This window comes from Poecilia reticulata, chromosome 2 (genome assembly GCF_904066995.2).
Source record: "Poecilia reticulata chromosome 2, P_reticulata-male-v2, whole genome shotgun sequence".
Taxonomy (NCBI): Eukaryota; Metazoa; Chordata; class Actinopteri; order Cyprinodontiformes; family Poeciliidae; genus Poecilia; species Poecilia reticulata.
In genome coordinates this window covers 28,937,901-28,955,775 of record NC_088831.1, presented here as the reverse complement: position 1 = coordinate 28,955,775, position 17,875 = coordinate 28,937,901, and the positions used below count along the sequence as shown (strand labels likewise).

Below are 17,875 nucleotides of genomic sequence, written 5' to 3'. Positions count from 1 at the left end.
CATCTTAAATCATCATAGTAGGACATGGAGAGCAAAGAGGAAAAAAAAACCGTAGCGGCCTGACTCATAATGAGCCTCGTCCTTCCTATTGTTCCATCAAAAAGCAATGAACGAGAGGTAAAAAGTTTATTTCTTTCCTGGTCCATTGTGTAAAGAGCAGAAAAAAAGCTAATCACAGGAAATCAGCTCAGTCTTTGACCAGAGTAAAGGTTAGAGGTAGAAGTGGAAGTCCTTTAAAGACCCTATTTTAAGATGTCTTTGATGTTTCTCTCCACTTTCGGATGCTTATAATCCAATTTCTGTTCATACTTCGATTAAAACTAGTTTATTTTCGAAATCAGTAATGATTGTTGTCATGGTTCTGAAGTATAATGTTGAAAACAACATGAAAAAATCAGAAACTTCAAAGTGGAACAAAAACATTTGATATTTATATAAAATACAAATAGATGCGCTTTAAGCTTACATGAAGACATTCTTTTCAGATGTTATTAAAGTTTATATATTTTTTGTGGCCTTTCTAAGCCTTGGATTTTGCCTCTACACCAAACCTCAGAAACATTATGCTGAAGCCAATCTGTGCATTTCTTTGTGGCATCATATATTATCCTATAATTCAAAGCATTTTATCTCAGACAAGTATTTTTTCTTGAAAAGAAAAAAAAAAACTATACATCTAATTTATGTAGTACAGTAGCAAAAATCAAATATATAAACTATTGAGTTTCGACCAGAGGCAGAAACAGTCTTCATATCTTGGCACCCGGCCATTTCTCCAATTCCAGGTTTATTTTGTTCTCCTCAGTACTTCACCAAACAATGCCCAAAATATTTGACTCAGTACTTTTTAATTGCATGTTTCTACAATCATGTTAGGTCTGGATATGGAATAACATTCACATGGAGAAGCCTGGCACCCATTTTATTCCTCCTCTTAAAAAATTACTTCAAGGCCTTGACAACCTTGACTTTCTGGCATCTCTGCAGCCACTGTGGTTTTTGGCCAACATGTTGCAGGCAGAATAAGACACACACACACACATGCTTCCTATCACCCCCTCTAACTCACTTGAGATTTTGGACGCTGCCACAGTGGCTTGGACAGGCAGAAAGCCATATCACATTAATACATAAACCTACAGCTTTAAAAATGTACAATTAAAATCTAATCTGAATCCAAAGTTAGAAACTTGCCTTAAGTCAAGACAAAGAAATATGAATTGTTTGCTGCTTCCCTCATTCCGTTTCCCTACATGAGGAACAAACCACCACTTCAGAAACAATAAATAGTCCTTATATAATTGTTTGTTTCTCTTTCAGTCTGCTCTAAACATTTTAATGATGTCTCTTGTCTGTAAGAGCATTTGCTGTGATTGTAGTCCACCACAGTGAGATTATAGAGCAACTCAATCAGTAACAGACATTGAAAGAAAACACGTCTGCTTCAGAAAAACAAAGCCACTGCTCTTTTCTTCTCAAGTAACCCAGTGTCAATTTCTGTTATAAGAAATAATGTTATAATTCTGCAAAAAGTTTTTAAAGTTCTGGCAGAAAAAAATGAGAGATATGTGTGCCAGAGCACGCTATATGTCAAGCAAATCAGTGGTGTAAATGGATAAGTTCACCCTTTTCATAACATTGCAGTTCGGTCCTTTGGGTTGATCTGCCATAGGACATTTGATACGAAATATCCTATGCTACTGCATAGGATATTTTGTATAAATCATGCTTCAATTCACAGCTATTTGACGGGTGTTTCTTTATTTTCTACGTTGTACTTTTAGTGCAAGGCAAGAACATTTATGCAACAGTGGGGTCACTTAGGATTATTTTGGTTTGATCCAGGGGTTACAGTCACTCATGGTTTAGAAGAGCTAACTGACCAAAACAAGGGTAAAGGCCCAAAACAAAGTTACCAGGCAATAGTATATAACTGAATTGAATTAGATGTGAAATTTAGATTTTTTTATGAGCATTTATTTCTTTATTTTTATATAGTTTATTACAACTGTTAATTACAAGGACAAATAACTGAGACACAATGGTTTAAGTGCATGAGCAAAGCATGGCTCGGTTACAAGTATAAAAGGGAAGTAGGAAGTCCAAAACACAGGTACGAACCGGTAAACCAACCCTGAGACTTAAAAAAAAAGAAAATTAAAACTAAAAAGGCCTGTGGCTTTAAATTCACATGCCTGTTTGGATCGAGTCACTTTACATGTCCTGTTATTTTAGATGCTGCAAGTTTGGGTTTAGGTACTAAGATCTGGTAAACTGAAGTTAGAGTCCCTGGACAGCAAATAACATGATGAAAGAAAACTTTCATTTCCAGCCTGGTTGCACTGTGCATGTGAACACAGAGTAGCACAATAGAGACATAATGAAGTCCAAAGCTCTTGAGACAGCAAGGGCTCTGGACTCTCACCCTCCCACTCCTCCCACCCCCCAGCTGCTGGGAATCTCTTCTCTCTGCTACACTCCTGTCTGTCCCATTGTCCCCCACCTCACGCCGCCAACCTCTCACCCTTGACCTTAAAACTCAACCCTTTTCAAAACCCTTGGGTCTTTTACCCAACCTTTATTAGGTTGAGACCCCTCTCCTTTGTTCCAGCTCGACTTCTCCATCGAGGGTTTGTTGACAGCTCTATGACAACAAAGCGGCTAATACGCAGATCACTTTAATGCCATTGTTACGTAAGGCTCCCCTGGAGTCTCAAAGATGAGACCACATCCTGGAAGTACGCAGGAGTAACCCGAACCTGACACCTCAACCCCAGCAGTGGAGTGTCTGTCTCTTTAAATAATGATACATTTCTTAATTAGTGGCAAATACATAGAAACGTTGGAAGAATAAGAACTTCCTAGACCAACTCCTGGTTTACAACTTGGTCTAAGAGTTGGCCAGTTCATTCCTTTATAGGTCTGATGGACACATTTTTCCATGAGACACTGCAATATTAAAACACAGCGTTATGTGTTATGAATCTGTCAACATGGAACAACATGGGTAAAGTAAGCAGTTAACATAAGGCCGATGAATGAAAGCGAGTTCTTTACAGTGACACTCAGTGAATATATACATACAGTATATGCTTGGAGACTTATTTTGAAGTAAGAAAAAAAGCTGTTCTTGAATTGACCTACTTTACTGATGGGTACAATCCAATCCCAGATGCCTTCATCGCTATTAAACAGCTTTTCTGACAGCATTTTAGTACTTCAGTTCAAGAAGATTCTTGAACATAGTTAGAGAGAAACATGACATCACTAGCCACTTAACTGGGTGCAACCTTTGAGTACTGGCTTGGACTCCCTTCTGTTTTCAGAATTGGCATAATTTTTTATGGCATAGATTCAAGAAGGTGTCAAGAAATATTCAAAAAACAGGAATAACAAGAAATATCCTAAAGTTTTAAGTTGGGCGTTTTTGGAGTGCTGGATATTTTTGTTGCTCTTTAGGACTGGGCACCCATTTATCATCCCCCTTTTTTACACTGGAGTTGTGCACACTTTCCTCCTCCTCAGAAAAAAACATTCCTCAGTTTTGTCCATATTGATATCATGGCAAAATTATGGCTACAAATGTGCTTTTGATTTTTAAGCTGCACATCTATAAATCAAAACTCTGGTGATGTTCCATCACTTCCTAAAATGGCCTTGATTGGATTAAGATCAGGAGATTTTGGAAGCCGATGGAGTGAAATGAGCTCATCGTTATATTCAAGAAACCAGTTTGAGAAATGGTGCTTTATGCTTCTCTAAGAAGCCATGAGAAGATGAGTGCACCATGGACATAATGGGATGACCAACAACAATCCTCAGGTGGACTGTGGAGTGGATGCACACTTGGTACAGAGTGTTCCAAATAAATATGCCCAATATGATTACATCACCACAATGAGCCTGAAGTAATGATGCAAGACAGACAAATGCTTTCATGTTCACATCCAAAGCCTGAAACTGAGACTCTCCGAACTAAGCAACATCTTTCCAATCTGTTCAAGAGTTTTGGTAGCTCTACACAAATTGTGACCTGTTTCGTGTCATTAGTGAATAGGATTGTCACCAAGATCTCCTTCTGCTGTAATCAATTTGTTCCCAGGTTCAACAGGCTGTGTGCATTTCTAGGTGGTACTGTGCATGTTTCGGGTGTAACGAGATGTTTGAGCGGCTGTTGCCTGTCTGTTCATTCTCCCCTGACCTTTGACATCAAAAAGGCATTTTCATCCACACAGCTGCTCCTCTTTTTTTTTTTCTTTTTCCCAGGCGGTTCTCTGAAAACTTGAGAAACGGCTGTGAGTGAGAATCCCAGTAGATTAGCAGTTTCTGAAATACTCAGGCCAGCCCGTCTGACACCCCAAACACATTTCTTCCCCATCTTCATCATGTCTGTGTAAATGCAATGTTACTGGCATGTCATTGGCTGGTTTGTTATTTGTGTTATTGTGTTGTCAGTGATTGACTGAAAGATTCTGTACCGACGGCAAATTCTTTAAAACATAACTTAAAGACTTCAGCATGGTTGTGAAAACAAAAATTGTAATTTCTAGTTTTAGTTTTTTTTCTTATCTGCTCGCTCCTCTGTAATCATGTGTACTAAGTTCCTGTTTGCATGTTTTAAATATTATAAATTAAGTATCACTGGAGATATGGCAAAAACAAAATGATAAACATGGAAAACATGAGGCAATTCTCCGAAAAAGCAGCAACAGGAAGACAGTTTCAATAGAAAAACAACATATCAGGTGTAAATCTCTTTCCACTCATATTCACACTTTATATTAGTGTTAGCTCACTTCCAGAAGGTTTGCAGCTCCTTCAGCTCTAAAGATTTATTTACAGCTGTTGCTATTCTGCTGTTACAGTATTTATCGTTTTCCCATACTCTAAAGGTGAAAAGTCAAGATGACTTAAGACACCCCTGAACAGTGCCATTACAATATACCTACAGCGAGCCAATCCCAACTCTGGCCTGCGTGTTGTTACAGAGCTAAGCTGTTTTTCAGACAGAAACATCTGGGATTTCCTCTGTCCTGAAGCAGCAGTTAGCTGGTGTGTTTTTTCTTTCTCCTCCTTTGCTTTGCAGTAAACCTTTTGCTGAGTGACACAAAATATCCTGAAATAAGTATGTGATGAAATAATCAAACATCACTAAACTACTCTATTCTCTTTTTCCATTTTTCAGCAGTCTAATTAAATAAAAATCCATTTTGTCACATCTCCAACCAGTCTGCGTCGAAACCTACCCAAACATTCTCCCCGAGCTCTTATATTTCCTGCAGCTGCCTCGTTATAAAAGCTCAGCTATTTCAGATTCTCATCTGCTTGGCAGAAGTGACTCTTCCTGTCTATCAATCCCATCTTTGAAAGATAATAAACAGATGATGCAAATTCTCACTCGTAAAACTTTTTCTTGGTGAGGAAAAAAAAAAAAGAAAAGAAAAAAAAATCGGTATGGAAAGAATGACTCCTCTAACTAATATAATCTGTCACAACAAGAGAAAAAATGAGTCATGCTCATTTCCAACATCTTGTGTAACCCAAACACCAGTCATTGCAGAAATATCTCCGCAAGATTTGTTGTAGGGGCTGTGAAGCAAACTTTAAATATCTGCAACAGGAATGTATCCTGAATTCTTTCTATGGAGCTGTAGAAATATTCTTATGGAGGCTGTGAGGGTATTCATTTAAATCGCTGCTCAATTCGACCCCACTGTTGCGTTTGGCCACCTCCCAGTAGTGCCCGGCTGTCTGGCAAGGCTCTTCGCGTGAAGCCCATTTCTCACTGGTGTGCCGGGGTACCCCAGATGCTTTTGTCTTACGGTTGTTTAGCAGCCGCGTTAAAGGGCTGAGGACAAAGAACTATCTGTGGAGGCTTGAATACACTCAGCAGGCACACGGCCAACAGCTCAATCCTATAGGCTCCCACAGCTGAAAAGCAGACTAATGCATTCGGTTTTCACTCCTGACAGGGGATCTTGCAGGGAAATGAGCTGGGGGCCCTTTTCTTTCTCATTAGATCACCTAAGTAATTTTGCATGCAGGTTGTGGTCGCACAAATCCTAGAAATGAAGTCATAAAGTAGATTTTGAACAATTATTTTTCTTAAAATCAGCTAATATTAATTTCTAGTTTTGAATTAGGTCTGATCTACCAAGTTTGATTTTGAACAATTCCAATTATTTTTGTTCTAAGGACTAAAATACATAAAAACATAACTGTGGTGTACTACTTGAGAGAAGTAGTAAGTTTGAATTTTCAACAGAGTACAAATAAATTACACCATCATCCCAAATTATACATCAAAAGATTTGCCCTAAAACTTTTGGGACGTTTTTATTAAACTTAAAAAAGTGCATAAAAGTACATAATGTTGATTGTCTTAGTTAAGACTGAAAGTGGTGAGAGGTCGAAATGTTTGATTTTCAGTATTTGAGCAGCCAGTCTTTAATCATAGCAGATCAAGGGAAATCTGGCCAATCCAATCTGATCAAACTGACCTGTGCAGCTGTACTTACGAAATGACAAACGGTAAAAAAATAATATGGTTATTTTGAATGTCTTAATCTAAACCTATTGTACATACGGCCGGGCGATAAAAAAACAAAACAAAACAATACAGTACTTATTCTTACATCTTTCAGTAACGTTTTGGAATTTGAGTAAAGCAGACATGGCACATAGCGAGCAAGTACTTAAATGCAAACATACGACTTGTCAATCAAAGTTGCTCAACTATTGCCTTTGCTGTCTTGTTCAATAACACAGATCTGTTTTCTGAACCGCAATTTAATCAAAAAGGGGGCTTGATAAAAAGTGTGAAGACATTCATTGGTCTTTGTGGTTAGGGTACTCGGAATAATAAACTAATTAATCTGGAGCTGCTGAAATATTTACATATGTTCTACTTGGTTGGGACAGCTAATGGTGCAAGACACCACTTTTGTTTGAGGCTATTTTAAGCCTACTGGGAAATAAAACCAAAGCAAGTTATAATAAACCGCACAAGTGACACCACTGGAGTGGAAAATATACAGTGACTGTAAAATAATAAGATAATTTAGTTTGCCTAAAATGAGTTTTGTGAAATCCTTATAGGCAGGCAGTATTTTGCTCTGAAACAGAAAATAATTCCTTGGGGAAAAAAGATTGCTTTTTCTATATTGCTGAAATTGTTTTTCCCCATAGCATTACTTTTCTATTATATAATTTCTGTGGGTTAGACATGTTAACATTTGTCTTGAAACATTAGAAAACACTCACAGAACCAACATGGCGTTAAATCTAAACTAGCACCGATTTCTACATGGACAATTATTAAACCCACAGTAGGTAATTTTTATATAAATATCTTCTTTCTACATATTTGTTAAAACTGTCACTATGTCCTGACAGTAGGACAGATAATTTGTGAAATAAAAAATTTAAACTCCTCTGGAGGAGGAATGTCTCACCAGTGTCAACCACAGTCGTGTACGTGATGCTCATAATCTTCCCCCGTTTAGCGCGTGGCATAGTTCAAGCTCAAGATTTCCGATTGCTGCAGCTGTGCTAATGGCGGAGAATTAATGTAATGTTACAGGAGAACTGTTCATTTCTAGAGTTCTTTGCAGGTCCTGCATTCGGGGAGGAGCTGTGGAGGTTTCACCGTCACCCAACAGAGCAAGAGGGAGGGACCTGTGAGGTTTTTTTTGAAAGCTGGTTCAAACTTTCAGATTAAGTCCACAGATTTCTCCGAAGTTCCTACTGCTGCTTTAAATGACACCAAACTCACAAAGGCTTAAATGTTAAAGCAGTGTTTCTCAACCTTTTTTGGGCCAGCGCCCCCCTAGCCCATATCCAGGTCCCTCACCGCCCCCCACCAAAGAATTTGTAGGCTACTTTGCACTGACTATTATTTTATTATTATTACTATCACTATTGTAGATGTTTTGATTTTTATGCTTGTTTCTGTATTTATCATAAAGATAATTTCCCAGAAAATAAAAAAGCCATGGGAATAGAAATTATATTCACAAGTGTCTACAAAAAATCCAATGAATGAACATTCAACTTAAAATTGGTAGGCCTAACAGCAACCAATCAGAGTGGAAAAAATATTCTTGTTCTTTGCCATTTTCTAGTTGTTAAATATTACACAAAATGACCAGATAGAAGATGTACAACATGCCAGTTTAAACTTTGAACTATATCCAAAACGACTGAGCTCTGCAACATTAAAACATGGATAGAACTGTAACTACATTAATCATAACTCTTCTCTTCAGTGTTTCTGTCGGTTTCTGGTGGTGCAGCTCTGTGCTGCCTTCAGGAGAATGGGACATCAGAGTATCATCCATAAAACTTCACCCACATGACATTTATTGTGCAAACCAGAGCTTTCAGTGGAAAAACAAAAGTTCCAGGTCCTTTCAATACCATAGAAATATGAGACAGAAACATGGATTATATCTTTATATAGACCTGTCTATTGATTTATAGATTAATAGTTTTACTGGACAGAAATTAAAGAACAAATCTGGTTCTTGATCAAATCCTAATGAGTCAAATTCAAAGAGTCATGGAGTCATCAGCCTCATGACATTAACACTGACATGAAAAATAATATTGAAGAAATAAATATATCAAATCTAATTAAAAACATAAGTAAGTAATAAGTTATTTACTGTTATGGTCTGTAAGATATTTATTCTCAGTACTAGATATGGTCTTAAACCCATGGCCCTTCAACAATATTATTTTACCTTTTATCTGGAAATAGTGTCTGTTTATTCTTGCCATACAGTCCTCTGTATTAATTATTGCTCGAAAGGTCTTGCCATACCAGTTTGTTCCTCTGTATTTACTTTAGTTTCTCAGTTCATTCTTGCATTTTGTTCTTCATTCATTTTCATTTAGTTTCCTTTGATTAATATTATCCTCTTTTGGTTTATTGCTATGTCCACTTTAGTTTCTTTCCTGTTGCTAGATTTATTTTATCATTTATTGACGCTCACCATCAGTAATCTTCACTCATCACCTGCTGCGCCTTCTAATCGTCATGTGTTTCACATCATGTGTTGATTTTTTCACTATTCAGCGTCGGATTCTCTGTTTTTATGCCATAACTCACATCTAGTTCGTCGCTCCGTTTTATGTCCCGCTTCTCCTGTTTCAGAGCTTTGCGCAATGTGCGTGTCTTTTTTTAACTCCCTAAGGTGCAGGGCGTATCGATGGGGAAAAGGCAGACTGATATAAACCTTTTAAAACAATGGAAACAATTTCGGTATCCTGATTATTGAAATTTAAAAGTGCTGTGGTACCATTGTTCTATCACACCCGTTTCATACCGGACCACTTACAGCACCAGGGTTAACGCTATAAAATGAACGCTCTCTATGGTCTCAAAGCATATGTACAAAAATCCTCAATAAAACATGAAATATTTTAAAATCAGACTCCAGACAAAGTGAATCACAGCAACGTCATCAGCCGATGTAACGCCAGTGAAGCTACTAGCAGGAGCGGAGCTGCGCCAAGAAGCTAACAAACACTGAATAGAAGGAGAGCTGCCATCGATATCGTTGCAGCCAAGCATGTTTTAGCAAGTTGCTCAAAGTGGTATTGTTGAGCATATATGGTGTAAAGTTTACCTTCAACCAAACGCCCCCAGAGGAATCTCAGCGCCCCCCTTTTGTAAAAATTTCCGCCAGCGCCCCCTGCCGTCCTCTGAACGCCCCCTGGGGGGGCGGTACCGCCCACGTTGAGAACCGCTATGTTAAAACAATAGTTTATGCAGTATTTTCTTAAGCCACACATCCATGCACAGAAACACACTCACTACTGGCAGCAGCTTCACTGAACACCACAAAAGCAAAAGTTTGGAAGGTAGATCAAATTTGTACAAAAAATGATCAATTTCATTAATAACAACAACAGATTATATAAAAAATCCTCAGTCTTTTTAGAGATGAATTTTCTGGTTTTCTTGAAAGTAGGCTCCTCTGTATCAAATAACAGCATTGCATAAATGAATATTCAAACTAGGATTTTCTTTATAATTTTGCAACAAAGTTGTAACTGTTGCAAATCTCCCCAAAGCTAAAACTCAGGTCTCATTTTCCTCTGTGACATTTATTCAGCCACAGTCTGTTTATCTGCGGATAAATTGTGTGAAATGGTTCACATCAATGAAAGCAGAGTCAGTCATGCTGCAAATACATCCTAAAATTCATCAAATCCATTCTATAGTTTATGAAAGAAATTGTGAACACAAACTTGTAGTTGCTGCCATAAATTTGACATGTAGTGTAATCCGAGTGCTTGTAAAAGAAAATTGTACATTTTAGAACAACAAAAAAAAAAAAACACTACAGTTGATTTTATTAGTGAAAGAATATGAGTAAATAAGTACAAACAGTCCTTTTATCTATTAATTTTAATTCTGAGCAAGATGTGGCTGTCACAAGCAGCACACCGAGAGCAGAAAGCAGTGCAACACTGCTGAATGCCTGTTGGAGCAGTGAATAAACGCTCATCAGCTGCAGCATCTCTTCGCTTACCGTGACCCATTATTTCCACCAGGCCTTCTGGAACAATCATTTGACTGTGAACACAACAGTGATCGAAACTGCTGCTCCACTAACAAGGACCCCCATTTTGCTCTGAATACATGAAGCGATGCCAGCAGGATGTCAAGCTGAAAAGGAAGCTGTATTCGTCAGCCGAACTCTGATAATCAGATCTGTTCTTAAATCTGTAGATAATGACCAGATTGTGTCAATTGAATAATTTTGTCCTATACAAGCCTACAGCTGCGTGTGCCTGTCATAAAACTTTGCTCTTTTTTGCATAGAGAAGATATTTAAAGTGCTAACCTTTAATTATATAGATAACGTAGTGACTGTGACACTTGGAAAAGTATTAGGATCCGCTGAACTACTTTGTAATTGTTTGCATTAAAGCTGCAAACTACATAAAGTTTTATTGGAATTTAATGTCATAGACCAAGACACAGTAGTGAATAATTTGGACAGGGGATGAAATACATGGTCTTAAACACGTTTTTACAAATTTAATTTTTTTTTAAATCAGGTTAGAGGGGGCTAAATACAAAATAATGACACACTCCAGAATGAAATTTGTAAAAATATTTTCAAATCTGACAAGATTTCTGAATGTAAAAGCAACAAAACATCACTCACACACCACCTTCCATCCACTGTGTTCATTAGCCTTTTACACCACCATGGTGGAAGCCCATCACTGAAAGAATCCAACCAAGAAACCTCTATTTCTATTATGTCACAAAGCCCAATGGCTCGCTTTGTTGTCTGAGGACTTATCAGCTCAGCAAATTAACATGACTGATCAGGCAGACCTGGAGGAGTTGGAGAGCTCAGCGAAGATGAAAGACACCCAGAAGAAGGAAGACGGGAGATTTCAAGGGAAACAAAGTGGACCAGCAGGAAGAGGAGGAGATGGATGTGAATAAAGTTTTCGACAGAACTAAAATGTGTCTTTCCGGAGCTGCACGGCTGCAGAAAGTCCTCGGACAGGCCTCGTCGATTGTACAATAACCTAAGATGCCCAGTCACATGAGATGCCAAATGGAAAGAGGCCCAGAAATCACATAACTACGACAGCGGCAAGCTCATTATGGAGAATATTCGCTGTAATTAATGACTGCAAAGCAAAGACAGAGAGCAATTTGCAGATTATTGATGGTGACATAAAAATGTTAGGTCTTCAGAGGTTAACAAACGGACTGGAACATATTTCAAATTTGAAATTCAAAGACGGCCTGAAAAAGATTTTTGATTTAAATAGCAAAGCTACTACTGCACAACCGCTTACCACCCCCACAGCAACTCATTCTCCAAGCCTGTTTATTACTGAGCTTGGAGAAGAGGAGCATGTGCTTGTGACCTCCAATTTGCCTCTGAGCAGAAGAATCATGAGTCAACTTAAAGTAGGAAGAGCTTATCTGACTCTCTGTTATTGCTCTGCCCTAGACTGACAATTTGCTGTTGTGCCAAAGTGCCTGGCTTGCCCAGCACCACCGGTCACAGGTCTTTCCTCCCCTCAGACTCAGAGGATGCAGGGTCACAGCACATACAGTTTCACTGCAGTGACACGTCCCAGATACCCTCAGCTCAGATGAGCAAAAACATGTGCAATGTAGAAGAGCCCAAGACAAGCAACAGATCAGAAACAGCAAGAGACAAAGCTCGAGCTAGTGTGACTAATTCAGCCCATCAAAGGACCCGATTTAGCAATGAAAGCGTCACGTTAGTCATGGAAATAATTTATGACACAAAAATTAACCTCAAGTCAAAATCAGTTCTTGGTTTCACTGTCTGCTAAACCACGAGCCATGCGTGACGTCAATGTCTTCATCTGCAGCCAGTCCATGAGGGGCCTCGAGGTCTTGCTGCAACCAGCTGCACGCAGGCCATAATTATAGGATCACACGAAATGCAAATGTGTCGAGTTTTAACATCGCGTCCCACAAAACTGCTATTCAAAATGGTGGTGCTAGAGACGCAGGGCAGTTGAAGAGGATCACAAGTCCTGCAGCGAGCAAGAGAACAAAACAGATGTTTGTTTTGGGAGATACTGTACAAGGAGATTCCAAAAAACTGCAAACTGCTGATGAAATCCCGAGGTCCACAGAGGTAAAACAAGTCATATATACCTTATGACCTATAGCAATACAACGCTTTATCAACTTCAGAGAACCCTAAAGCACTCCACACTATACTCAGTTATTTACATGCTGATGGTGGCAAGCTACTTGATTGAAGCCACTCCTGCCCTGGGGCACCCTGACAGCAGCGAGCCGGTCACCGGTGCCACCGGGCCCCCTGACCACCACCAGGAGGCAGGTGAAGTGTCTTACCCAAGGACACAATGAAAGAGGCAGACAGAGCGAGAATTGATCAAGGGGATCTGGTGAAACTGGAGAGAGGAAATATATTTTGGGTTATTCGTGAACTAGAAAAGGTCTGAAATCAGTTCCTGGTTTCAGATTCTCATTGGAGTTCAACCAGTACATGAGCACAATTGTGATCATAGCATCTATCGTACTTGATTAGGTCAAACTTGTAAGAAATAAGTCAAACTATCTTTCTGTTTGAGTGACAGCTTTACAAGCCAGACTGCAAGCACCGTCTCTCCACTCGATGTCGTGGAAAAAACATCAAAAAAGGTTTCAGCAGCTAAGCTATGACAATAACTGAGTTACTGAATTATTTGTCTAACTACGTGACAAAAATACCATGCAAGATGTTTCATAGGTTTCCACTAAAAAACAAAAACAAGTTATTTTCTAGAGAAGACAAAAATTACCATAATTTACTCTATTTGACTGACAAAACGTGAAATTAAAATATCCCCTTACTTTAGACAGGAGCTAGAAAATCTGTTCACCGCCACTTAACAGCATGGCATTTCACCACACCCATAGTGATGCGGCCCAGACTGGTAGTAAGTTTACTTTGACTTACATTAGGACCTACTTGGGTTATTGAAATCCCACCTACAGCAGCAAAGCAAATTGCTCGCCTTATTCAAATTGAATCTGTGTGTTACATTGTGCTATTAAAATTTGATCAAGTTGTGCAGAGCATTCAGCAACCATATCAGCCCACATTTCTTAAACAAAGTATAATGGCAGTGAACATGCTGGCATTATGTAAATTGCCTACAATTAAATCGAAGGCCCAGTTTTCTTCTTCCCATCCACCACCACCTTTTAACTGTGGCCAGGTCTCAGGACAGAAAAGTTCTGTTTGTTCCTGGTGGTAACCGTACAAAGACAAAGCGAAACTGCTGAAACATTTGTTTTTTGATTGACGTCTGGAGTAATGAAACACTACTTCTCAAAACTTGAGCTACTACACACTTAAGAGACATCAGTTTGGATTCTTAACAATTAGAAACACTACAGCCAACAATGTGCCCATGGCTACTCTGGAGGAGCTGCAGAGATCAAAATCTAAGGCAAGAACATCTGTCAACAGAACGAGTTTAGTTTTGTACTCAAATAAATATGGCTTACAGGAATTGCTGACCCCCCTTTTATTCTGAAAAATCATTTACCGATTTGCACAAATGCACGCACATTCACATTCACAGTGACATGTGACATGTGAAACTGAAATCCAACCTACAATCTCCCAATTGCAAAACAACTCCTCTACCACTGACCTATATTGAGTCTTTTGTTCTTGTTGTGTAACTCTGCATGGCCACCCCAAAGGCGAAACATGGCAGTGGCAGGAAGACGGATTGGGGAGTTTTTGTTTGGCTCCAAGTCAGTTGTTGATGGGAACAGTGGCGCAACTACACATTATTCAGGTGGATGCAAAAACATAGATCGGCGCCCCCCCCGACCGAGGGACGGAACGTCAGGGTGAAGGAGCGACGCTCACTCAGCACCCCCCCCCCACCCCCGAGGCGACGATACGTGAAGGGTAAAACTCGCTACATTTACCTCGTCATGTGTGCGAGGTGAAGGAGCGTAAGGCGCGCATTAGTGTACGGGAAAACATCATCGGCGCGCCGCCCCCTCCAGACGGGGTTTTGGCGCCCCCTCTGGTGCTGCGCCCCTATGCGTTGCATACCCTGCATACCCACTTTTTGCGCCACTGGATGGGAAGATAGTTCAAACTAAATGCAGGGCATTTTAATAATTAGAAACCTCAAAGCTACAGTGTTCTCCAAAAGCTCCCAGTTGGGATCACAGAACTGAACACTGAAGGCTTTCTCTGGGTTGAATACAACAGATTGAAGACAGGTTATCTTCTCGCAACCTTCAATCAAAGCAGTGCACGATTAGATCATCCAAAGAAAGGATAGAGAAGACACTAAAACTCTCCTCTGAGAGGCGAATGCCATGTCAAAAATTAAATCAGACGCAAGTTATTTAAGTTCAGCCCCAAGCACAATCAGCTTTGTGACATCCTGTTTATTCTGGGCTGGACTCTTATCATGCTCACAGTTAATCAATTTTCTATTTCTCATGAAACAGAGAACTAAGATTACCAGAAGGTTTTTTTTTTTTTTTTTTTTACAGCACCAAACGAGTCTTCACATTCACAACAGGCTACGCTGCTTTATCATGAAAAAAACCCCAAAAAAAACCTTTGAGAATATTTGAATATAAAGCAGACAATGCACAAAAGGTTGATTGCTATGCAAAGTAATATCCTCACTGAGATGGAGAATGAGGCACAGAATGAGGGTCTGTGGGGAATTGGTTCACAGGGCATCCGCTATGAAACTTGCAGTTCAGTGAACTTCTCCCTCTACATTAAGAGCCACTGAAGTCGCACAAAGGAGCGGCTCCAAATTAGGAGCACAAAGGCGCTTCTGTGAGAGCTTCAGAGTGAATTAATGAGCATTGATACACTTTCTCACAGCGTTTTTCCCTACAGCCTCAGCTCCGGCGTGTCGAACAACATCAGCTATTAAAAGATTACGGAACCCAGCTCAGCCACTCGAAATGATACAGTTATTAAATCGATTTGTTCTATCCTGCATGTGCAGTTTCAGCACGAGTGAGAAGTTTCCAAACATTAATCTGCCACACCTCAAGGTTTGGAGCGCAGATGGTCAACACTTGGAACTCATTTAAAGATGGGACCGTCTCCTTTCTAACTCCAGACTGCAGTTTATGAGCTTTCAAAGCACGCAGGCTTCAAGATGTTTCCAATAACATAATCTCCCAAGGTACATATATTAAAAGTTTTTGTTGGGAAAACATTGTACTAACCTTTTATTTTCATTAAAATGATTGCGATGCCACGCCCCATCTCATCTCAACTCAAATTTAAGGAAAAAACATTAGTACTGTTAAACAAAAAAACAAAAAAAAACCTACCCAAAGATTTGCCTTTAACGGTTACAAGAAAGTGAAAATGTTTGGAAGGAAAAGATAAAAGGAATAAGAAAAGAAAAAAATTAGTTGTGCCCAGTAGTGTTTGTGGAGTTTTATGGGGGGGATAACCCACTTTAAAAATCTAAATGTCCATTTCATTATTTTAAAGAAAGATAGTTATTTATTGACTGTAAGCCATGGAGTTTATACATTTAAATTTAGAAAACAAGTTAAAAAAATTATGTCTTTGTTTGTTTTGTCCATAAATGTTGTTCCCTTAAACTGGTTTGTAATTTCATATACAAACCAGTTTTTGAGATGATTGGTCAATCTCCCAAACCGCCATTTCATGCTCTTGCAGTTTTGGTTGTTTCATACATGTACGTTTTTCACTAACAAAAATAAGACATAATGGCCATGTGACCATTTGTACCCACTTTGATAGAGTCCTGGTCTCTCATATTTTACCACTGAACTGATTTGATCTTGCTTCCCTAAAAATGTTTTACCACACACACACACACACACAAAAATTTACCTAAAATGTTAATTCAATTTCACTAGAACTGTATGCGGCACAGCAACACAGTCAAAACACTGGAGAAAGAGGTGTAGGACACATGCTTGCTGTTGTTGTGTCTAAAATACTTGGTGTCAACAGTCAGATTAGATGTGGGGCAAACAAAAATTAAAAATTAAAAACGTCACAGTAAAATGAAAAAAAAAAGCAAATCTAGAAAATTCCATGTGAACTTATATTTTTAGTTCCTTAAAATATATGAAACACAGATATATTTTATTGGCCCAAGTCAGACCATGCTGAAGACCGACCCTGTCAACTCCCCGTGAACAGGAAGCAGAGCCAAAATAAACAGAAGTAGGCTGCAATGCGATGCATGACATTAAACTGAACATGAAATTTGAGCATTTCACTTTGTAAATACGAGCATTTGAGAAAATTAATCTCAGGCCCCATTGGTTTCATGTCTAGCAACGCCCCTGACTAAAGTCAATCACTTCTGCACTAATGATCAATAGATGCTGATGAAAAAGGGCGTTGCCATATTGAAAATAGGTTTTCAACGAATGCATTGTCTTTGTGTCCGTCTGTCTGCAGGGAACAGTGAAGACAGTTCGCTGACCTGAAGTTAACACCTCCACGCACTCCCTCAGAGTTGACTGGAGGAATCTCCATAATCTCCCTAATCGCTTTCCTCAACATCTAGGTTGCTCTAATGCCGATCCTCACGAAAGCGGGTCAGATAAACAGCCCGGTTCTGCTGCACAACAGAACCCTCGCTCCTGTCAAAAAACAATCGGCGCGCCCTCACGAAAAGTTTGAGGAGCTGCGTGTCTCAACCCCACGCTGTGATCCCTAAAAAGACAAAATCTTGACAAGACTTCCAGTGTCACAACTTTACAGGACGTCTTCGTTTTGACTTTCTTGAACTTACCCATTGTTGTTAAAAGTTTCCGAGCGGCCACGAAGTGAAAAGCGATGAGCTGAGAAGTTGAGCTCCAGCTACGGCGTCGTCGCGTCCTGGGATGCACACTGACCGCAAGCCTGCTCTGCTCCAACACTCACCCACAGCGTCCCCGCGGAGGAGGCAGCGTGGCTGACGTCAACACTGAGGGGATTACTGATGGGAGTCGCAGCCTGGCCCCTCCTCACCAAGAAGTTTGGACCATCATTTGTTATCCTGTCATGTGCGCAAAGTTCAGTCTGACATTCCTTGGTTATCTCACGTCAGGCTGAGCAAATACATTGATTTTATTTTTTTTTTTGTGCCAAGATTGGGATCTGCTGCATAAGCAAAGTCTATGTTGTTTGTGCTACAGTGTATCTGTACATTTTGAACTTTTCTCACATGCTGCAGCGTCACAACCAGTTGAGATGTAATGAGATCGATCAGCTTCAAGAGTGTAATTGTGAACCAAATTACTGAACTGGTTGTCAACCCTTTTTTTTCCTTCTTTTTTTTTTTTTGTAAATTTGAAAGGCTTATATTCAGT

General features: G+C 39.4%; 1 protein-coding gene across 2 annotated transcripts in view; it reads right to left on the bottom strand.

The window, feature by feature from the left end:
• The window catches only part of gpm6bb (glycoprotein M6Bb), a 37,467-nt gene extending 19,995 nt beyond the window's left edge, over positions 1–17,472 (bottom strand). For both annotated transcript variants that reach the window (XM_008400648.3, XM_008400656.3), the window contains exon 1: positions 17,317–17,472. In XM_008400648.3, coding sequence (XP_008398870.2) covers positions 17,317–17,320 — 4 coding nt within the window. In that variant the 5' untranslated portion in view covers positions 17,321–17,472. The remainder of the gene's footprint in view (positions 1–17,316) is intronic.
• Positions 17,473–17,875: the final 403 nt, after the last annotated feature.